At 35.9% G+C, this 22521-nt stretch overlaps 1 protein-coding gene and 1 long non-coding RNA gene across 2 annotated transcripts; both read left to right on the top strand.

The window, feature by feature from the left end:
• The first annotated feature begins 209 nt into the window (after positions 1-209).
• On the top strand, positions 210-583 carry LOC141655873 (uncharacterized). Its single transcript, XR_012548211.1, has 3 exons — positions 210-252; positions 347-385; positions 483-583. It is a non-coding gene; the product is annotated as an uncharacterized LOC141655873 (long non-coding RNA).
• Positions 584-20328: 19745 nt separating this feature from the next.
• On the top strand, positions 20329-21703 carry LOC141654774 (protein FAR1-RELATED SEQUENCE 5-like). The gene is made up of 4 exons (XM_074461889.1): positions 20329-20790; positions 20881-21330; positions 21516-21584; positions 21647-21703. The coding sequence occupies exons 1-4, from the start codon at positions 20329-20331 to the stop codon at positions 21701-21703; spliced, it is 1038 nt and encodes a 345-aa protein (XP_074317990.1).
• Positions 21704-22521: the final 818 nt, after the last annotated feature.

Here is a 22521-nt window from a genome sequence, read left to right as displayed (position 1 = left end):
AAAAATTTGAAACGAAAAGCCCAAAAGGCCAAAACCCAATCTCATATACTCAGAAGTTCTCAGTTACTCACTCAATATCTCACTGCCTCAATCTCAAACTCTCTCATAAACCTAAAAAAATAGAAACCCTAGATCTCAATTCTTCCTTCCGCCGCCTCTTCCGCCGTCCTCTTCCGCCTCTCGGCTCTCGTTGTCATCCATTCTACCTCGACAATTACTGCTTTCTCAAAGATGGTCGGCTACGCTCTCCAGGTTTGATAACTTTTATGTTTAAAAATGTGTATTTTCTTCAAGTTGATGAATGCATCATTTCAATCATTACTATTTTGGTGCTTTGGCATTGTAGGCAGCTGAAATCTTGGCAAAAGACGGAATTAGTGCCGAGGTGCTCTACTTACCTTTTGTTTTTTCTATATTGCTAGTGGCTTAGTTCCCCTTTATGTTGTTAATCATGTATTTTGGGTTGTGTCTTCTTTCCGCAGGTCATAAATCTGCGGTCAATTCGTCCTCTTGATAGGGCTACAATCAATGAGTCTGTTAGGAGAACGAACAGACTGGTGACTCTTGAAGAAGGTTTCCCTCATTAACAAATGATTCACGGTTCACGGTTCACCGCTGAACCGAACCGTTATGACAGGTTCACCGAACCGAAATAAACCGTATGTAAAGGTTCGGTTAAGGTTCGACTTTTAGCCGAACCGTATAGGCGGTTAACCGTACATACGGTGCGGTTCGGTTCACCGAACCGTGAATGAACAGCCCTACTTGAGTCCATGAGTTCTATTGTCATCCCTTAGATCATGTTATTGAATGGCTTAGATTAAAAGTAAAAAGCAACTAATAATATTATTCTAATGGCTAAAATAATTACCTCTCTCCTCCTACCACTCATAGGGTGGGTATTAGCATGCATGCAGCAGGTTGTCAATCAAAACATCACACACACACACGTCCTAAAAACTTCCCCCCACTTTCCATCTCTTAATTATTCAAAATTAATTTTCCCCCAAAACATTTGCCCCAAATTAAACCACATTCATTTCAAGATTTAAATCGCTTCTAAAAATCCCCCAAATGTATCGTTTTTTTGCTACCTTATTATCGTTTTTTTCTCCATTTTCTTTGCTCACTTGCAAACCGCCATTGTCGTCCATTCAATCACTTGAAGGTAATTTTTTTGGGGTTTTTATAGTTTTATGATTTTTTTCCGGTTTTTCTGATTTTATTATTTGTTCTCTTCATTTATTTAGACGTTTATTTTAATTTATTGGACATTGTTATGCTATTGGACTGTATTTGATCAGATACTTTGTCACCATTGTTGATGTCTTGTTCTATTTGATCTTGTTTTTGGTTTCTTCATTTTGATTAGCCGATTATTTTTAGCACATTTAGGACATGAACGACGTTATTTTTTATCTTGTATTTTGTCAACTAACGTTTTGAGTATATATGTTCATATTCATTAAGATTAGTCATATTTTTTGGAGAAATCCTACTTTTGTTGGAGAAATCCCACTTTTGATTACCCTTTTGTTAGAATTACACTTTTGATGCTAAAATAACACTTTCTGCTGCTGCAATCACACTTTTCTTTGCTAAAATTACAATGTATTATGTTAAAATAACACTTTATCTTGTTAGAATTACACTTTTCTCAGATCAAATCACACTTTTCTTTGCTAAAATTACAATGTGTCATCATGTTAAAATAACACTCGTATTTTGTTAGAATTACAATTTTGTAAGCTAAAATAACACTTTATTCTGCTACAAATTCCACTTTTGACCCTTTGTTAGAATCACACTTTTGTTGCTAAAATAACACTTTATCTTTCTTCAATTAGACTTTTGTCACTAAAATCACACTTTTTTTAATTAAAATGTCACATTTGCACTGTTAAAATAACCCTTTATTTTGTTAGAATTACACTTTGCTCTGCTACAATTACACTTATGTTAGTTAAAATAACACTTTGTGGCCGCTACAATCACACTTTACTTTTCTTTGATAGTTTTCATTCTGTTAAAATAACCATTTATTTTATTAGAATTACACTTGTGGTCGCTTATAATTACACTTTACATTTGCATTGCTCGTTAAAATAACCCTTTATTTTGTTAGAATTACACTTTCCTCTGCTACAATTACACTTATGTTAGTTAAAATAACACTTTGTGACGCTACAATCACACTTTTCTTTTCTTTGATAGTTTTTACTTTCTCTGTTAAAATAACCCTTTATTTTGTTAGAATTACACTTTTCTCTGCTACTATTACACTTTTGTTAGTTAAAATAACACTTTGTCGCTTCAATCACACTTTTGTTTTCTTTGATAGTTTATGTTTCCTGTTAAAATAACCATTTATTTTATTAGAATTACACTTGTGGGTCGCTTATAATTACACTTTATCTTGCTACAATTTTAAATTTTCTTTTTGTCTTATTTTTTTTTGTATTTAACAATGAATTTTGAGTAATGTTAACGGATGTCGTGGAAATGAGGTTAAATCAGGCAAGTCCAAAAAGCAAAGGTGCTGTTAAGTCGAGTAAGGAGCTTGTTGTTGCCAAACCACCAAACCTGCGTAAAAAAACCGACACGAAGAAAGTAGCAAAGGTGGTTTATCAAGTCTTGTGAAAGCGGTTTGGTTGAGCTCCTTGAAAAGCTCGATGATGCAATGAGAGATGCGGTACGGAGGATTGGTTTCGGTGGTATACGGAGCTTAAGCTCAAAACATATCCGATGGGGTACGTTAAAGATTTTTCAAAGCATTGGTGATGAATCGTATATTTTTCGGGCCAAGGATAAGGAGTTCATTGTCACCAAGCATGACGTGTATGATCGTTTTTATGTTACCACTTGGTCCTAAAACTCTTGATCTAGTACCTACAAGCCGCCAAAAGGATTCTCAAGCACTTGGGAGAACAAGCAATTGAAAGATAAATGGCGAAAAGCGTACAACATAAAAGGGGTTAATGAAGGCATTAATTTAGGAATTGTCTTCCAAGATATTTTAAAAAAATACAAAAAGGAGGTCCGCATTCGCAGTGTTTGTTTCGCTCGCAATGTCATCATTCCTAACTCCAACGTCATACGGTGGGGTTGACTTCAAGCTTTTGAGAGTCATTGAAGATGTGGACTCGATTACAGCGATACGATTGGTGTTCTTATGTCTTTGGAAAATTTGGTGAAGGTCATGCAGATCATGGTGAAAATAAACAGACGCTTTCCGGGGTGTATCCCCTTCTTAATGATTACGCACTTTCAACGTTTCGATTTCCGTGGTGAGAGTTGTCGCCACACCCCGCCCTCATTAAGCACGGGACCGGGAAGACGCTTTCGGCGGACTACATGGTGAGCTTGACAAGAGTTTGGGTCGGCTAACTTGGTCCGTGGTTAAGTATCCTCGGTGCCTACAAAAAGAAGCATTAAGCATTGGTGGGGTGCGATAATGACCAAGTGTTGGCCATTGGAAATGTGGTTAGGGATACGGATTACAAGTGACTTCAACTTCAGGACGGAAGAAGTTCATCGAGATTGAACTCCCTTCCGGTGTTGATGATGACGAGGAGTTGAAAGCTTTTGTAGATGTAAGTGCTATTTTAATGTTTTAAAGATACTTTTTCTTTCACTACAATTACACTACAATTGTAATTGCGATATTAATCAGTAATTGCTTAAATTACAAGGTTGTCAGTAAAAATTATACTTTTTAAAGTTAAAATTATAGTGTAGTATGTTACAATTACACTTTTGTCCGTTAAAATAATACTTTTTAAAATTAATATTATACTTTTGTATGTTACAATTACACTTTTGTCCGTTAAAAAAATACTTTTTAAAGTTAAAATTACACTTTTGTATGTTACAATTACACTTTTGTCCGTTAAAATAATACTTTTTAAAGTTAATATTTTACTGTTGTAGCATACAATTACACTTTCGTCCGTTGGAATTATACTTTTGGACATTAGAATTTGATTGTTAAGGTTAAAATTATACTTTTTAATGAACACTTTTGGTGAACAATTGTCCAATTATCTCGTATTTTAATGTAGGATGTGCATGAGCTTTACTTGAAGATGCAAAGGAATGCTCGTCTTTCTATTCATGGTATGCAGACGCAACGGCCATGACGCTCAAAAGGTTAACGGGAGGGATGAACCATCCTAGTGACCCCTGTCGCTACACAATGCACGCAATCATTCTTTCAAAGCCAAAGGATGAAGGATTATCTTTGTGGAAATGCGGAGATGGTCGAGCGAATAAATCGTTCGTGAAATCGACTGCTCGCAACAAAGTCCAGGTGATCGATGTCGAGAATGATGAGGTAGATGACTTACGATGCACGAGCAAAGCATGTTGGTGACGATGATGAAGAGGAGGACAATGGTGATGAGGACGAGGGAGATGACGAGGATGTTGATAATGTTGGCGATGAGGAGGACGGTGATGATATGGAGGATGATGGATCCGATAATGAGAAAGAGGTGATTGCAGATCTTGGTAGAGACCGTGAAGGCCCGGTGGCCGCGTCAATTGTTTCGGATGATGCAGCTAGTGAGAAAGCACTGGAGGTGTCTACACAATGAGATAATGGAGGCCGTGCTGATATTACGGCTCCGTGAATTTACGGACAGTCACGAGACGAGTACAGATGGAAGGACACCGACGTGGATGTTGGTAGTACTCGTGAGATTTTCATTATATACGAAGGAGGAAGGCGGAGATGGCAAGCGGTGGGTCATTAAAGAACCACCAAAATTTGACGCGAAGCTCTGGAAGATATATATTCAAAAAAGAAGAGCTTGATGAGGTGAGAAGAAGTTCTATGCGAAATCTGGTGAAAAGGAAGAAGAGCGACGATGGATCGGACGTGCATGTGGCGGGGATAATGAGATAGCCGACAAAAAAAAAGAGGCCGCGAGAAGAGCGAGAAGATGGATCGGACGTGCGGGTGGCGGGGATAATGAGATAGCGGGAAAAAAATGAGGACGATGTGCCCACCGAATTTTTCCACTGCCTCTCAACCGCCGATTTCGTCTGCGGAGATTATTGAAAGCTGCACCGCCGAGTGAAAGGTCGGTCGAGAAGACCATGGAATTGGAGAGGTAAGAGAATTTGTGAATGTGGCCTCCGACACTACGGGAGCGGTTGTGTATGTGAGTGAAGCTCTGAATGCCGAGGCGGGAAAGGATGATGACAAGATTGGGAAGGGTAATCTTTGAACCTGGTCTCCAATGTTCAAGTTCAATTGTGGTTTTCGCAACCCTACACGATCTTTGTACAAGTGGACTCTAAATCTTTGGAATTTAGAGGGCCTCGATCGGAGACCGAGAAGGCGGATAATGCTTTGGCGGAAGTTCGAACACGAAGTTTCCCCCGCCACTCGATTGATGTTCTCTCTTCTTTGAGATATGCGATGCAGAGCGTGGTGAACAACATTATCAAGAGGGTGCGAGGAAACGGCGGAGGCGAAACCACCGACGAGCGGGTGTTAAAGGAAAACGAGCAGCGGACTGAATATGTATATGCGTTGCGTGCAAAGGAATTTATGGACGTAGAATGGACAAGCATGTATATTCTTCTACTAAGTAAACGCTACTGATTCGAGGAGCACCCAATATGTCGATCTTATTGTAAATGAGGAGGGTTGGAATAATGATGAGCCAAATTTGGATATAAGTTCTCGATCGGTGGTAGAGAAGGTAGTGGATGGGTCAGATCAAGGATCACGGAGGTAATGCCGTGGATGAAGTTATTTAGTTAGAATTACATTTTTCTATCTTAAAGTTACACTTTTGTTATTTGATAACACTTTTTTGCCTTAGAATGACACTTTTCTCTGCTGTGATTAGACAATTTGTTAGTTAAAATCAAACTTTATTCAAGATTAGAATTACAATTTTCTCTACTAAAAACTACACTTTTTTAAGTTAAAAATATACTTTTGTAGCTTACAATTACACTTTTGTCTTCTAGAATTAGACTATTTGTAGTTAAAATTACACTTATTTGTGATAAAATAACACTCAATTTTGTTTGAATTATAATTTTGTCTCTTGAATTATACTTTCTTCTCTCGCTACGATTACACTTACTTACGATGATGAAATAACACTATTTTTATTACGGATCGGCGATTGAGGATGTTGGGAAGGCTTCGGAAGGACCTGTCGAGAGAAAAGAGGTATCACCGACGTTCTTCCGAGGCGGAGAACGCGTTGACATTCCTATCCCGGCCCCGTCGTCCCTCACGTGATCCGAGCTACCATCCTTTTTTACTTCACTCGAGTGAGCCCTTACCATGCATGGATCACGTCAATGAGAACCTTGGGTGTTCTCTTGATTGTGGGGCACCTAATCCTGATTTGTGCTTTGCGACGAAAAACCTAGCATTGATCGGGAGCTCCTAGTGCCAATGTTCGATGGACGAGGAAATATGTGATTGACTATGCGTTCAATCGATCGGACGTGTTTAACGAGTTGTAAGTGTATTATTCTTTACAAGAGCCTCTTAACATTGCTAATTATATATATATTTGTTGGCTAATTTCATTTTTCGTTGTAGGGAACAATTGGTCCAATTCAATGAGTGGTATTTCATTACCAGGGAAGATATTGCAACTTTGAACCCTGGGGAGCAAATCATGACCAGTGTTATTGATGGTTGGTGCTTGCTACTCAACCACATCATGAAACCTTCGGACATATCCCGTTCTTTCTTTGGACTAAGTCACACTGTAAGTTAAAATGTTACCTTTGTGTGTTAAAATTACACATTTGTCCGTTAGAATTATACTTTTTAAAGTTAAAACGTTGGTTTTGTATGTTAAAATTGCACATTTGTCCGTTAAAATGATACTTTTTGCTGTTAGAATTACACTTTTGATTGTTTAAATTATACTTTTAACATCTCCCTTTCGAGTTAATTCTAACACTTTTTTTGGTTAAAGGTTCACTTTATTTGTATAAAATAGTTCTTTTAATTATCATTCACGCATTTAACACTTTTCAAATTACGGTCCCCTGCAATTATGATTTGGGACGCACAAAAGCTTGGGAAAGTGTTGAACAAAGACGAAGACATTTTTGGTGGGTCATTTTTGGGATTCATGGGTAAATGTGTCGTGCACCATTCCAATCTTTGATACGGACATGGTAGGTAACAAAACATGTAATCTTGTCTAATGGTTTTTAAGTTTTAATTGTTCTGATCTTAGCAACACATGGTGCAGATCTTTCTCCCGTTTTATCCCGTGACGGTGATCACTAAATTGCGTGTGCATCAACTTTTCTCACCGAGCGATTGACTACCTCGACAACCGCAAGTACGATGACCCAATAGAAACGCTCCTTTACGGAGGGATAGCGCGTATTTCCGTAAGTGGCCGATATCTACAATTACTCTTTCTTTACCCTTTTGTTAGAATTACACTTTTCTTTGCTAAAATTACAATGTAGTATGTTAAAATAACACTTTATCTTGTTAGAATTACACTTTTCTCAACCTAAAATCACACTTTTCTTTGCTAAAATTACAATGTGATACATTAAAATAACACCGTATTTTGTTAGAATTACACTTTTGTAAGCTAAAATAACACTTTATTCTGCTACAAATCCCACTTTTGACCCTTTGGTAGAATCACACTTTTGTGGCTCAAATAACACTTTATCTTGCTCTGATTAGACTTTTGTCTAATAAAATCACACTTTTTTTCTCGTTAAAATGTCACATTGCACTGTTAAAATAACCCTTTATTTTGTTAGAATTACACTTTCCTCTGCTACAATCACACTTATGTTAGTTAAAATAACACTTTGTGCTACTACAATCACACTTTTCTTTTCTTTGATATCTTAAAAGTCAACGAATTGTAGTGGATCGTACTACGTTAACTCAATGACGTTTTTTTGTGTCCGTGCAAATATAATGGGGAAGTATTTGGTGTCTAAAGGGTCGTCTAAGGGGCAAAGGTCGGCGGGTTCAAGATTGTCAACATTGAGTTCAAATTTGGCAAGGTCAAGGGTATTCGAGAAATGATTGTGGTGTTTTCATGATGCTACATATGATGTTCTACCGCGGAAGCCCTTTTCAATGTGACCTCGGGAAAGAGGATGCTATGAGTTTGTACTGCGTCGAGATTGCCGCAACACTCGTCCTCCGTGACATTAACGATGATCGAGAAGATATCCCGACCGGGGTTGGTTTTTTCAAAACGATCGCTGGTCATCCGCCGACAAGAAAGTTGAATGTTGTTAAGAGGAAAACAGGATGATGACATAGGGCGAGTCCACAAAACGTGCTCGCGTGAATCGAATTTGAAAAGCCCGTTCGGAGGTGACGGTTGCCATGCGCATTCCATCCGGTCAAGCGCTATCACCGTCAAGAGCCATCCCCGTGGAAAGGGGGACGGGTTCATCGCTTCTCTCTCCGTGTGGTAGAGGTGGTCCGAACACAAATGTGGTGTCGAGCCGCTGCTCGGGGCAATCGGGCGTTAATCAAGGATATTAAAAACAGGAGGAAGCATGTAGCCGACTATTGCTTGTTAGATGACCACACTTATGATGAACGGCATCATCATTTGGCTTAATTAACGCCTTCTTTATTCAAGGATACTCAAATTATTTTTGACATTTATTTTACTTTAATTAACGACTTCTTTAATATTACGGAGTGCGGTGAGCAATTGATCAGTACACAAATCACGCAATGCTTCGGAGAAAAGACATTATGTCCTTGATGCTGAAAACCCGATGTCGTTAGATGTGATCGAGTCTTTGGTCGATTTTGATGAACCATTTGGAGAAGGAGGAATATGGCAACCAAATGAGGATGTCATTCTTTGGTATACGTCACATGGTAATTCCATTTATCATTGCATAATATTTATGTCCACTTGTATTACACCTTTGTTGCTTAGAATGTCACTTTTCTTAGTTACAGCGTTTTAATGTGAATGTTTCACTTTAGTTCTTTTAATCCACAAAAGTGTCATTCTAACCATGTGAAGTGTAATTTTAAGGGACAATAGTGTAATTTTGGGTGACAATGTAAACACAGTAATCATGTTCACTATTGCCTTTTCTAGGATTTCTTTGTTGCGTATGCTCGGGACGTTTGAGCAACCAGGCACACAATCGACAAAGAACTATGACGACTGCATGCGGATCCGGGACACCTTCATCGCCCGTTGACGACCGCACCGTTAACTTGAAAACGGACTTGCTATTTGTCCCGCTTTCGCATTAACGACCATTTTGCATGCGTTTGTATCAATCACAAATCAAATACGATCGACTTTTTGGACGGGCAAAGGCATTTCGACTTGAAGAAGTCGCGATTTGCAAAGCGTAGCGTTTAATTGTAAGTTATTTTCGCTCGCTTTATTCCGAATGCTATCCTTTTTGTTCAATCAGTTTTTATAGGGTAATTATGTACATTTGCAGTCTAGCGCAGTGAGTGATTATTTAGAATCACGGGATAAGGAAAAGAAGAACACTAGGGCACGGAAAATTCCTAATTATGTGTTGCGCCGGATACCTTTCGGGATGTCACCAACTCTCAACCAACCAGTCGGGTCGTTCTGTTCACCATGATGGCGATGCTCTTATACGAGGGTCTTCCTTTTCAGCATGAAGATCTCGAGAAGAAGAAATCACGGCGCTATTTGGTGATCCAATTTGGTAGCTACCCTCGTTCGCGGACATGAACATTTTGCGCGAAGGTGTGCTCGAGAAGGTCAAAGCTTTTGTTAGCACGAAGGACAAACTGTGGAAGGTATTACAACGAGCGTAAGATGACCCCGTCCCAATGTGAAAAAATAACAACCTTAATTTAGTAGTTCATTTTTTTGTTGGAATATTCCCTTGGCTATGTAAACACTTATTTCATATTTTGTACTATTTTTAAATTTGTTAGCAAACTTAATGTAGACAGTTATTTTTGTGTAAATAATCTTACGACATTCTATAAAAGAATGCCTTTTCCTCTCAAGCAAGACGCAACCACAAATTGTCTTTAAATGTATCTACTTCAACAATATAGAGTAATATGTTAGCTATATATCGGAAGAAAGTGTGATTGTAATACACAAAATTGTAATTGTAACCTTCTTGGAAGTGTAATTCTAACAGGCCATATCGTGGATGATTTACCTTACATTACATAAAATATAAATGTAATTTTAAAAGACAAAAGTGTCATTTTAGTAGTTTTATTTATGAAAAGATAGTCTTGTTGTTTTACCTATCTCGAAAGATATTGCATAGAATAACTTGTGTACTTTGAAGAACATAATTTGTCATGATAGTCAAGCGTTACATATTTTAACTTCAAAAAGTGTTATCTTGTAAATAACAAATTATTTAGTTAGAATTACATTTTTTAACTTAAAATTACATACTTTGAAGAACATATATAAACTTACAAAAGTGTAGTTTTAGTAGAGAAAATTGTAATTCTAACTGAATAAAGTGTGATTTTAACTAACAAATCGTCTAATACAGTGAGAGAAAAGTGTCATTCTAAGGCAAAAAAGTGTTCTGTAAATAACAAAAGTGTAACTTTAAAATAGAAAAATGTAATTCTAACTAAATAACTTCATCAAAATACATTGTAATACCAACGGCGACCGTTGTCTTCTGGCGGTTTGATGTCTAAACACAATACGAAACATCATGTTGTACCTCGTATTTTGTGTAGACATCCCAAAAAATAGCACTACTTATTACGTCTTAAGTGGATTATTCTAAGATGCCTGCTTCTTCATCTTCTTCGTCTTCTTCTCCTTCTTCTTCGTCTTCTCCATCTTCTTCTTCTTCCGACGAGGTTTCGATCGATTGAGTCGGCAAGCGGGTGCTCTGCGAATGGGTTAGGCGGTTCCTTTTGTCATGGTTAGCTAATCGCTTGCAGTTTTTACACATACGTTTTGGCTTCCTTGCCAAAGCAATCGCTTTTTCCTTCTTCGACAACATTCTCTTTCCGCTCCCTTTGTTCTTGGATTTCTTGGGCGGCAAAATGGTTATCTCCTCAGTAGGAGAACATCCAAGAATTTTCTCCAATTGTTGACGTTTATTCAATGGTGATCCTAATGGTGAGAGTTTCTCCTTAAACTGTCTAATAAGACACGAGAAGTTCTCGACATCATTCTTCAATTTGCCCATGAGCAACCCAACTGCCTCGATGAATCTCCGACCACATTATCGACATCGCAATCTGTTTACCATCTATTATATCAATGTCCTCAGTTGCTTCACCATTACTATCGAACATTTTAGACAACCTTGCATCTTTACACCATCTTTTAACAATACATTGTTCTGGAATAATCTTCACTCCGTTTGATGAGTAAATCCATATGACATGCCGGCAAATGATGCCTTTCCTCTCAAGCATTCGCAGCCTACAAGTGGCTTTCGGTGTATCTAGTTCAACATTATAAAGTAATAGGTTAGTTAAATCGATCGAGACGGAAGTGTGTAGTAGTAAAACACAAAAGTAGCATTTTAATCAATATAATTGTGATTCTAACGGATAAAAGTATAACTTTAATCAATTTGTAATTTTAACTACCCAAAGTGTAATACTAATCAATAAAAGTGTTATTCTAACTGATTAAAGTATAATCGTAGCAACCCAACGTATTATTTTAACAACCCAACGGATAATTCTAACAACCCTAGGTGTAAATCTAATCAACAAAAGTATAATTTTAACGGATAAAAGTATAATTTTAGTAAACAAATGCTCTGAGAATGATACCAGGCGTATGTGACCTCATAATTTCTCTCCTCGCTTGCATCTCTTACAAGTGGTCACTTCTAAAGAGCCACACTCGGTGAATCCTCTACTTTTACAAGTACCAATTGACCACTTGGCCTCTTCTTTAAATTCCTCGAATACTTTATGACCTGTACACTTCCGCCCGTGCACTTCAATAGCTAGATGCGTTGATATTTCGTGGAAAGCGTATCATTACGGTTGTCAACTTTCTGTGTGTGTCTTTCTTTGGTCCATCGCTATTTGTCAAAACGCATCGTAAACTCAACTAATGTTCCCGACTTACTCTCAAATCTCTTAAAAAAACTATTTTCGCTCTCTGATCTTTGGGTTGTCCTCATAACACCTCCCATATCTAGGTCCCTACAATGAGCCATAACCCATCGCCTCCTTTTAGCGAACATTTCTGGGAACCGGTCAATGTTATTAACATTGTGTTTCTGCCAATTTCTTCCCATTTTGCATCGAACTCTGCGGTTCAATGTCTTCATCCAGATTATGGCATTCAATTTCTTTAGAAACACTTGAATAATCATCTCTCGCCATTCCATACTTGCTTGGAACCTTGTTCATGATATGCCACATACAATAGCGGTGGCGTATTTGTCTTGAACACCAATGGCACCGCTTTAAGGATACCAAAGCATCGATCGGTGATAATGTACTTAGGCTCTTTGCCGACCATCGCACCAGGAAACGGTGAACACCCATTTAAACGAGTCCGCATCTTCATGAGCAACAAGCGCTCCGCGTAAAGTAGTGACCGTTTATGATTATCAACCCCCGTGAAAGGTGTGAATGACATGTCATACTTATTGGTGGAATACGTCGGATCGAATGACACTGCATCCCCAAAAACTGAGTAGTTCCTTCTAGCGATCCCGTCCGCCCATATAGCTTTACTAAGGCTACCGTCAGAATCAACATCATAGTCAAAGAAGAACCCTGGTCTAGTGTGACCAATTCCTTAAAGTGGTCCACGAACATCCGACCGTCCGTTCATGAATGTAGCATTTCACATCCCCGTGAAAGTTCTTAAAAGAATTCAAACTAGCACCGATGTTTTCAAACCCATTAACATGTTCCTTCAGAATTTTGTACGTCTTCGTAGCTCTATCTTCATTTTGTTGATTAATCACAATCTTTTAGATTGACAGATATCATTCATCAAAAACATAATTAAAACAGATACAAATATATCAGTTCAAAAAAAGAAAATTGTTGTTTTAACAATAGAAAATGTAATTGTAGACGCAAAAAGTGTAATTTTAGATGACAAAAGTGTAATTCTAACAAAATAAATTGTAATTTTAATCAAGAAAAGTGTAATTCCAATCAACTCAGCCTTGAATTATAAAGGATTATCATTTTGTGATAGTACATTATGTTGCATGACAACTTTTGAAACTCCCTATCTCTTGCTGATAGAGAAAACAGATACAAATGTATAAGTTCAAAAAAAGTAAAGTGTTCTTTTAACAAGAAAAAATGTAATTGTAAACGCAAGAAGTGTCATTTTAGTTGACAAAAGTGTAATTCTAACAATTTACTGTCAAATTATAACATAAACAAGTGTAATTTCAATCAAGACAAGTGTAATTTTAATGAACTCACCCTTGAATTATAAAGGATTATCATTTTGTGATAGTCTGTTATGTTGCATGCCAACTTTTGGAACTCTCTATCTCTGGCTGATACGAGTTCATGGTTGTGCCCACTGTGGAATCTGTCAATTCGTAATTCCCCTTCATCAAGAACGCCTAATCCTCGCTTTGCAACCAACACGCCCGACTTTGTGTCTCCTACCCGAGTCCGGCCGCCACTACACTCCAATTGTCCCTTCGTTTGAACCCCTCCCGGTTGCAAACCAACAGTTTTAGATTTGATCTCGCCTCCACGCCATCTCTTAGTTGTGTACTTACGCACATCAAAACCACAAGCAACAACATAAATTCTATAAAATGTCATTGCTTCCTCTATTTCCGGGGAATTTCGACCAACATACGGGGTGAACTTAGCTTCAACATCTTTGCAAAATTCTTCTTCGTTCGGCTTTTGTTTTCCATTGTGCTCAATATTATCTGACAATAGTGTAATAATTATCAATTGTTTTCATAACAACTTAAAGTAACCCATATATTTGTTCAAATTATATATTTCTTAAAATTAGACTTTTCGTAGTTATAATTACACTTTTGCCTGTTAGAATTATACTTTCTACTATTACAATTATAGTTTATAAAGTTGCGACTTTTTCATTACAATCAACCCTTTGGTTGTTAAAATTACACTTTTCTTTCTTACAATTCTACTTGTTTCTATTAGAATTACATTTTGAAAACCATTCGAAATTGTCTTTAGCAATCACACTTTTGCCTGTTAAAATTACGGTCCAACTGTTAGAATTATACTTTTTATTATTACAATTATAGTTTATAAAGTTGCACTTTTACGTGTTACAATTATACTTGTTTCTATTAGAATTACTGAGTTTGAAAACTTACGAAATTGTCTTTTGCAATCACACTTTTGCTGTTAAAATTACAGTCAACTGTTAGAATTATGCTTTTTATTATTACAATTAGGTTTCAAAACTTGCTTTTTCATTACAATAAACCATTTGGTTGTTATAATTACACTTTTGTATGTTACAATTATACTTGTAATTATTACAATTACAGTTTGAAAACTAACATATTTTGTCTCTTACAATAACACTTTTACCTGTTAAAATTATACTTTTACCAGATATAATTACAGTTTTATAAGTTATACTTACGATATTGACAATTTCAATTTAAGATACAAATATTACACTTTTGAAATTTAATTCTACCATAATAATTACAATAATACTTTGGTTGCTTACATTCACACCTTTTGCAGTTAAAATTACAATTTCATCGAATTCACTGTTATAAATTTCAAGCCTGACACTATGATGTTGAACTTATTATTCACAGAGTTTAACTTCCATCATGGAGAAGTTTAACTTATTATTCACAGAGTTGATATTGAACTCCATAATGATGGAATTCATGATAAAACAGTGGATTTACAGATTTTACATAATAAAAAACAAGCTTCAAAAATAACCTAAAATACACTTCCTCATCATATTTAAAGAACTGTTAATATCTAACCTAATGTTTTCATAACAATATGATATATAAACTAACATGAAGAAAATAAAAAAAAAACAATCCAATAATTACCATGGCCAAATGGAACCATTTGCAAATCCGTCATTTTTTACGTTGGACGTTGGTCTTGTTGTTCGTCTCTCAGCTTCGAGGATAATAATGGAAGATGCTCAAGGATAATAATGGAAGATGATCAAGGAAGCTGATAAAGGAAGATGGGAAATGAAGAAAGTAGGATTCGCTCTCAATTTTCGCCAGTCTGATGAGTATTTTTTTTTCAAATTGTGTTTTGGTGGAGTATGTCTAAGAAATGTGTTGAGGAAGGCTGTTGAGTGATTATGCATGTGTTTGTGTGTGCACAGTGGGTAATAGCAAGTTGTCTTGACTTGACCCTTCTCTTTCCCGCTCACCTATTTATTTCCTTTTTTTTTTCACGCCTATAATGGGCTTAAACTAGGCAAATCTCCACTCTCCATTCTTCTAATCCAAGGGCCCTAATAAAGACTTAGGGACTCAAAAGATATTAAGGACTTAGAAGAACTTATCACTATATATATATATATATAGAGAGAGAGAGAGAGAGAGAGAGAGGAAGGATCAAGTGAGTCCATCCAACTCCATTGAGTCCCTAAGTCCTCTTTAGAGCCATTGAAAAGATGAGATGAGAGGTTGAGATTGAAGGGGAAAAAGGGGGGATTAAGGCTAAAATAAGGGGATGGATGCTAATTAATCCCTTCCCCTCTCTACCATCACTAATCAAACCCTAATTGCACTATAAAAGCCTTCTTTTTCCACTCACTTCTCTCTCCTTCACACAAATATCAGCTCTCTATCTCTCTTAAAACCAAAAAAACCCAATTCTTCTAAAAAATCCAACAAAATTCAAAACCAAATAATTCAAAAAAACTTTCCCCCTCTTCCTCACCCGACCACCTCCACCGCCACCCACCCACGCCCACCAACCCCCACAACCCGACACCACCCACCACCCACCACAACCCAACTACCCTCTCCTCTACACTACCACCTCTCCTCTCCACCTCCCGACACACACCACAACCAACCCGACACCACCACGCACCACCTCGACCCCACGACAACCACCACAGCCACCTCCTTCCCCTTCTCCTTTTTTTTCCACGACAACCACCACTCCACCATCCCCGTATCCCCTCGACACCACTCAACACCACCACCACATCACCGGACTCACGGTCCTCCCCACCCCAACACCAACACCCGCACCACCTTCTGTCACGCCCCATCACCACAACGATAACAACACACCACCAGCCGACCACCCATACCCACCATTCTCAAAACACGACCACCCATACCCACCATTCTCAAAAACTCTCTTTTTTTCAGATCTGGGTCGCCACTAACCACGCACCATCACGCCGCCTTCACGCCGCCTCCACGCCGCCGTCACGCCACCCTCATGTCGCCTTCCTCCTTTTCTTTTTTTCAGATTTGTGTTTTCTGTTTGTTTTTCCTTGAATTCGTGTTTTGTGTGTGTTTGTTGTATTTGATGTTGTCGTTGTTTGTTGTCGTTTTTTTTTTTTTTTTTTTTTTTTTTTTTTTTTTTTTTTTTTTTTTTTTTTCAACAATAAAGTGTTATGTTTATTATTATTGTCATTATTATTAGATTTAATGTTAGATTTTTGTTAGTTTTTTATTTTTCAATCTCTCTTTATTAGATCTAGTGTTGTTGATGTTGTTTTATCATGATTTTTATTCTAGATCTAATAAATATATTTATTATACTCATATTTTTTTACATTTACACTTATATTTCTTTACATTTACACTCATATGTCTTTACAATTACACTCGTATTTCTTTACATTTACACTCATAATTTTTACATTTACACTTGTATTTCCTCACATTTACACTCGTTTTTATTTAAATTTACACTTGTATCTCCTCACATTTACACTCGTATTTCTCTTATATTTATACTTGTATCTCCTCACATTTACACTCGTATTTCTTTAAATTTACACTCATATATTCTTAACATTTACAGTCGTATTTCTTAATATTTACACTCGTATTTCTTTACATTTACACTTGTATTTCTTTACATTTACACTCGTTAAAATTATGTAAATTTGCACTCATATTTTTTGTGGATATGAGTTGGTGGGGAAGGACGACGATGGTGACATTTTTTGTTAGTCGGACTAAAGTTTTACTCGTAAAGGACAAAGTTGATGGTGACATTTTTTGGTAGTCGGACTAAAGTTTTACTCGTAAAGGACAAAGTTACACTTATAAAGGACCAAATTCACACTCAAAGGACAAAATTTACAATCTAAAACCTTCAAATTGACTAAAAAATCAAATTTACACTCTTAAAATGTTACATTTACACTCGTAAAACATCACATTTACACTTGTAAAATGTTAAAATTATATAAATTCAAAATTTCCGTCACAAAAAAATAAATTTACACTCTTAAAATGTTACATTCACACTCGTAAAACCTCACATTTACACTTGTAAAATGTTAAAATTATATAACTTCAAAATTTCCGTCACAAAAAAATCAAATTTACACTCTTAAAATGTTACATTTACACTCGTAAAACCTCACATTTACACTTGTAAAATGTTAAAATTATATAAATTCAAAATTTTCGTCACAAAAAAATCAAATTTACACTCTTAAAATGTTACATTTACACTCGTAAAACCTCACATTTACACTTGTAAAATGTTAAGATTATATAAATTCAAAATTTCCGTCACAAAAAAATCAAATTTACACTCTTAAAATGTTACATTTACACTCGTAAAACCTCACATTTACACTTGTAAAATGTTAAAATTATATAAATTCAAAATTTCCGTCACAAAAAAATCAAATTTACACTCTTAAAATGTTACATTTACACTCGTAAAACCTCACATTTACACTTGTAAAATGTTAAGATTATATAAATTCAAAATTTCCGTCACAAAAAACAAATTTACACTCTTAAAATGTTACATTTACACTCGTAAAACCTCACATTTACACTTGTAAAATGTTAAAATTATATAAATTCAAAATTTCCGTCACAAAAAATCAAATTTACACTATTAAAATGTTACATTTACACTCGTAAAACATCACATTTACACTTGTAAAATGTTAAAATTATATAAATTCAAAATTTCCGTCACCAAAAATAAATTTTACACTCTTAAAATGTTACATTTACACTCGTAAAACATCACATTTACACTTGTAAAATGTTAAAATTATATTTCCGTCACATTTACACTTGTAAAACTCATACAACATTACATTTACACTTCTGAAATCTAAAACTCAAAACTGATTAATTAGGGGCTAGAGAGAGAAAGAAAAATTAATTAGTGTGTAGAAATTTGATTAGTGGTAATTTTTTTTGGTAATTTTCAATCTCAACCATCCATCTCAATCCAACCATCCACATTTTTTTCCTTTTCTTTTTAAAGGCTTTTAATCAAATTTATCTCAACCTTACATTTAGTCCATCCAATGGCCCTTAGAGGGACTTATGGACTCAATGGCCCATGTTGGACTCATTAGATCTTACCTCTATATATATATATATATATATATAGAGAGAGAGAGAGAGAGGAGATCTAATGAGTCCCTTACCTCATTTGAGTCCTTAAGTCCTTATAAGGACCCTTAGATGGACAACATCTATGGTGGAGATTTTTTACAAAATGTAGGCCAAAAAAAAGGGAAAAGCTTGGATATGAAAGAGGACAACAATTCCTGCAAATTGTCCTTACCAATGATCATTTCCTGCGGACAAAAGCATATATCCTTTGTACTATGTTTCCACTTCCCAAATTCTTCCTTCCTGAACACGCTTAATTCCAACCTTTTTCTTTCTTTCTTCTCTCTAAAACTGGGTGCTTTCATCTCAAAAAGAAGCTAAAGTTCTCTCTAAATCCTCCAAATCAGCGTAAACATGCAAATAATAGATGACATCAATGGTATTTCTTCATTTTATTCATTGTTTTCAGTCACATTTTCATATTTTTCAGTTGAATAGGAAGGATGGAGGTAATCATTACAGTTTTGCATGTCATCGAATTTGTTCATTCTTGTTTTGATTATTTCTTACTGGGTTTGAAATGAAGATTGTTAGAAGTAAATCTTCATGCTGGGTTTTCATTAATTTGAGTTTCGATTAGCATGAACGCATTCTGACAACATTTACATGAACATTTTTGCTATAGTTTTACATTTACACTTTTTATTGTTATAATTTTTATGTGAGTTAGCATTCTGACAACATTTACACTTTTGTTGACATTTACACTTTTAAAGCCTCACATTTACACTGCATTACTGCTCACGTTTACACTCTTCCTGTACTTTTAAATTTACACCTTTTTATTGTTATAGTCACCTTTGCATTTTTATTGTTATATTTTTTATGTGAGTTAGCATTCTGACAACATTTACACTTTTGTTGACATTTACACTTTTAAAGCATCACATTTATTTTTCGCATTCTTGCTCACATTTACACTTTTGGTGTACTTTTACACTTTTGTTGACATTTACACTTTCAGACAATCACATTTACACTTCCTTTGTGCTACACATTTGGATGTTTACTCTTTTTGCTATAGTTTTACATTTACACTTTTAATTGTTATATTTTTTATGTGAGTTAGCATTCTGACAACATTTACACTTTTGTTGACATTTACACTTTTAAAGCCTCACATTTACACTGCATTACTGCTCACGTTTACACTTTTCCTGTACTTTTAAATTTACACTTTTTTATTGTTATAGTCACCTTTGCATTTTTATTGTTATATTTTTTATGTGAGTTAGCATTCTGACAACATTTACACTTTTGTTGACATTTACACTTTTAAAGCATCACATTTACACTGCATTCCTGCTCACATTTACACTTTTGGTGTACTTTTACACTTTTGTTGACATTTACACTTTCAGACAATCACATTTATACTTCGTTTCTGCTACACATTTGGATGTTTACTCTTTTTGCTATAGTTTTACATTTACACTATTTAATTGTTATAGTCACCTTTTAATTGTTAATATTATAGTTTTAATTTGAGTTATCATTCTGACAACATTTACACTTTTATTGACATTTACACTTATAAAACATCACATTTACACTACATTTCTGCTGACATTTACACTTTTGCTGACATTTACACTTTCGAACAAAGACATTTACACTTCGTTTTCTACCGACATTTACACTTACACTTTTGGATGTTTACTTTTACTATAGTTTTGACATTTACACTTTTGATGACATTTACACTTTGAAAAGCACATTTACACTTCATATCCGAGGACATTTACATTTACACTTACACTCTGTGCACATTTACAGACTTGGTAAAACAGAATGGGGTTCAACCGACAGGGAGAGCCGTGTAGGGAGGTGGAGAAGAGGTTTACACCGTACATCGGCCAGGAGTTTGGGGGGGTTAAGGATGCGGTGACTTTTTATAAGATATACGCCATTGCTTGTGGGTTTGATGTCCCTAGGTACACAACAACAAAATGGCGTGGCGGTGAGATCAAGTCAAAGCTCGTCGTCTGCAATCGAGAAGGTTTCGCTCACAAGATGCCCAGAAAAGATCAGGATGACGGACTGGATGGGGAGAAGTCACAGAGGATATTCAGGGTCATTAGAATGGGGTGTAAAGCGAGGATACGACTATATATGAAGAATGGTCTTTTATTAATTGACCGGTTCCACGAGGGTCACAATCACGAGCTTATCTCACTTAAGGACATAGAGTTCCAGAAATTGTCGCGTAACATAACAGATTATCACAAGATGATAATCGTTTCAAACTCAAGGGTTTGTAATACATAATCACTCTCTATACTAAATAAATAATTCCATTCATGTTATATTTATATGACATATCTGTTAATGATTGATTGGCAGCTGAAGATAGGAGCAACAAAAACATACAGAATCTGCAAAGAACAAGTGAATGGATACGAAAACATTGGAGCAAGCTTAAATGATTTTAAGAACTTCCATAGGGATGTTAAATGTTTCATTCACGAACGGGATGGTCAGTTGTTTGTTGACCATTTTAAGGAAATGACTGAAACAAGAATAGGTTTCCACTTTGACTATGACCTTGACGATGATGGCAGCCTACGTAGGGCCATATGGGCGGACGATACCGCTCGAGATAATTACAAAATTTTTGGTGATGCGGTGTCATTCGACCCAACTTACTCCACCAATAAGTATTCTATGGTATTCACACCATTCAAAGGTGTTGACCACCATAAACGATCTGTGACGTTATGTGGGGCTCTAGTTGCATGGAAGATTATGAGTCGTTTAATTGGGTTTTTAGCCGGTTTTTACAAGCAATGGGAGGTAAGGAACCCGAGTTCATAATTACAGATCAGGACCCAGGTATTATCAAATCTGTCCCTCTTGTTTTCAAGACAGCGCGCCATCGGTTCTGTATGTGGCATATAATGAACAAAATGCCAAGTAAGTTTGGCGTCTCGAGAAGCGATTATAATGAGTTCATGTGTAAAATTAATGACATTATATAGGACGATGAGCTTGAGGCAGCAAGATTTGATGGTATCTGGGAGCAAATAATTCAAGATCATGGTGTTGGCGTAAATGATTGGTTTGCAGATACATATGCTATAAGGGGACAGTGGGTGATGGTGCATTGCAGAGACTTGAGGATGGCGTCGATTATGAGGACAACTCAAAGATCAGAGAGCGAAAATAGCTTTTTCAAGAGGTTTGAGCACAAGTCAGGAACATTGGTTGAGTTTTGGATGCGTTTTGAGAAAATTATGAACCAACAAAGACATACACAGAAGCAGCTTGACAACATGGATAAGCACTCGTCCGCAACGGCGTCAACACATCTGGCATTAGAGATTCATGCTGCAAAGGTGTACACCTATTCAGCTTTCCACAAATTCAAACAAGAAGCCATCTTCTCAATTGATACATGTAGAACAGGAGGTTTCACTGAGAGAGGCGAGCTAGAGGTAACTACTGTCAAAGATTCAACCAGAAAGAAGAATTTTGAAGTTGCGTACAGTCCAGGTAGTTTACACTTCCTATGACATTTACACTTTCTGTTTTTATCTCATTTAAATTCATATAACTTAACATTTACACTTTTAATAACTTAACATTTATACTTCCTATTAGTTTACATTTACACTTCCTATTAGTTTGCATTTACACTTCTAATAACTTAACATTTACACTTTACAATTGATGACATTTACACTTTACATCATTTGACATTTACACTTCCTATACCTTAACATTTACACTTTTCCACTTATTGACATTTACACTACATTTTATGACATTTACACTTTACATAATATGACATTTACACATTTAAATCCCTATAACTTAACATTTACACTTCTAATACCTTAACATTTACACTTCCTATTAGTTTACATTTACACTTCTAATTACTTAGCATTTACACACTACATTTCATTACATTTACACTTTACATCATATGACATTTACACATTCAAATCCCTTAAACTTAACATTTACACTTCCTATACCTTA

Source organism: Silene latifolia, chromosome 5, assembly GCF_048544455.1.
Source record: "Silene latifolia isolate original U9 population chromosome 5, ASM4854445v1, whole genome shotgun sequence".
Lineage (NCBI taxonomy): Eukaryota > Viridiplantae > Streptophyta > Magnoliopsida > Caryophyllales > Caryophyllaceae > Silene > Silene latifolia.
This window is presented reverse-complemented; position numbering and strand designations above follow the sequence as displayed.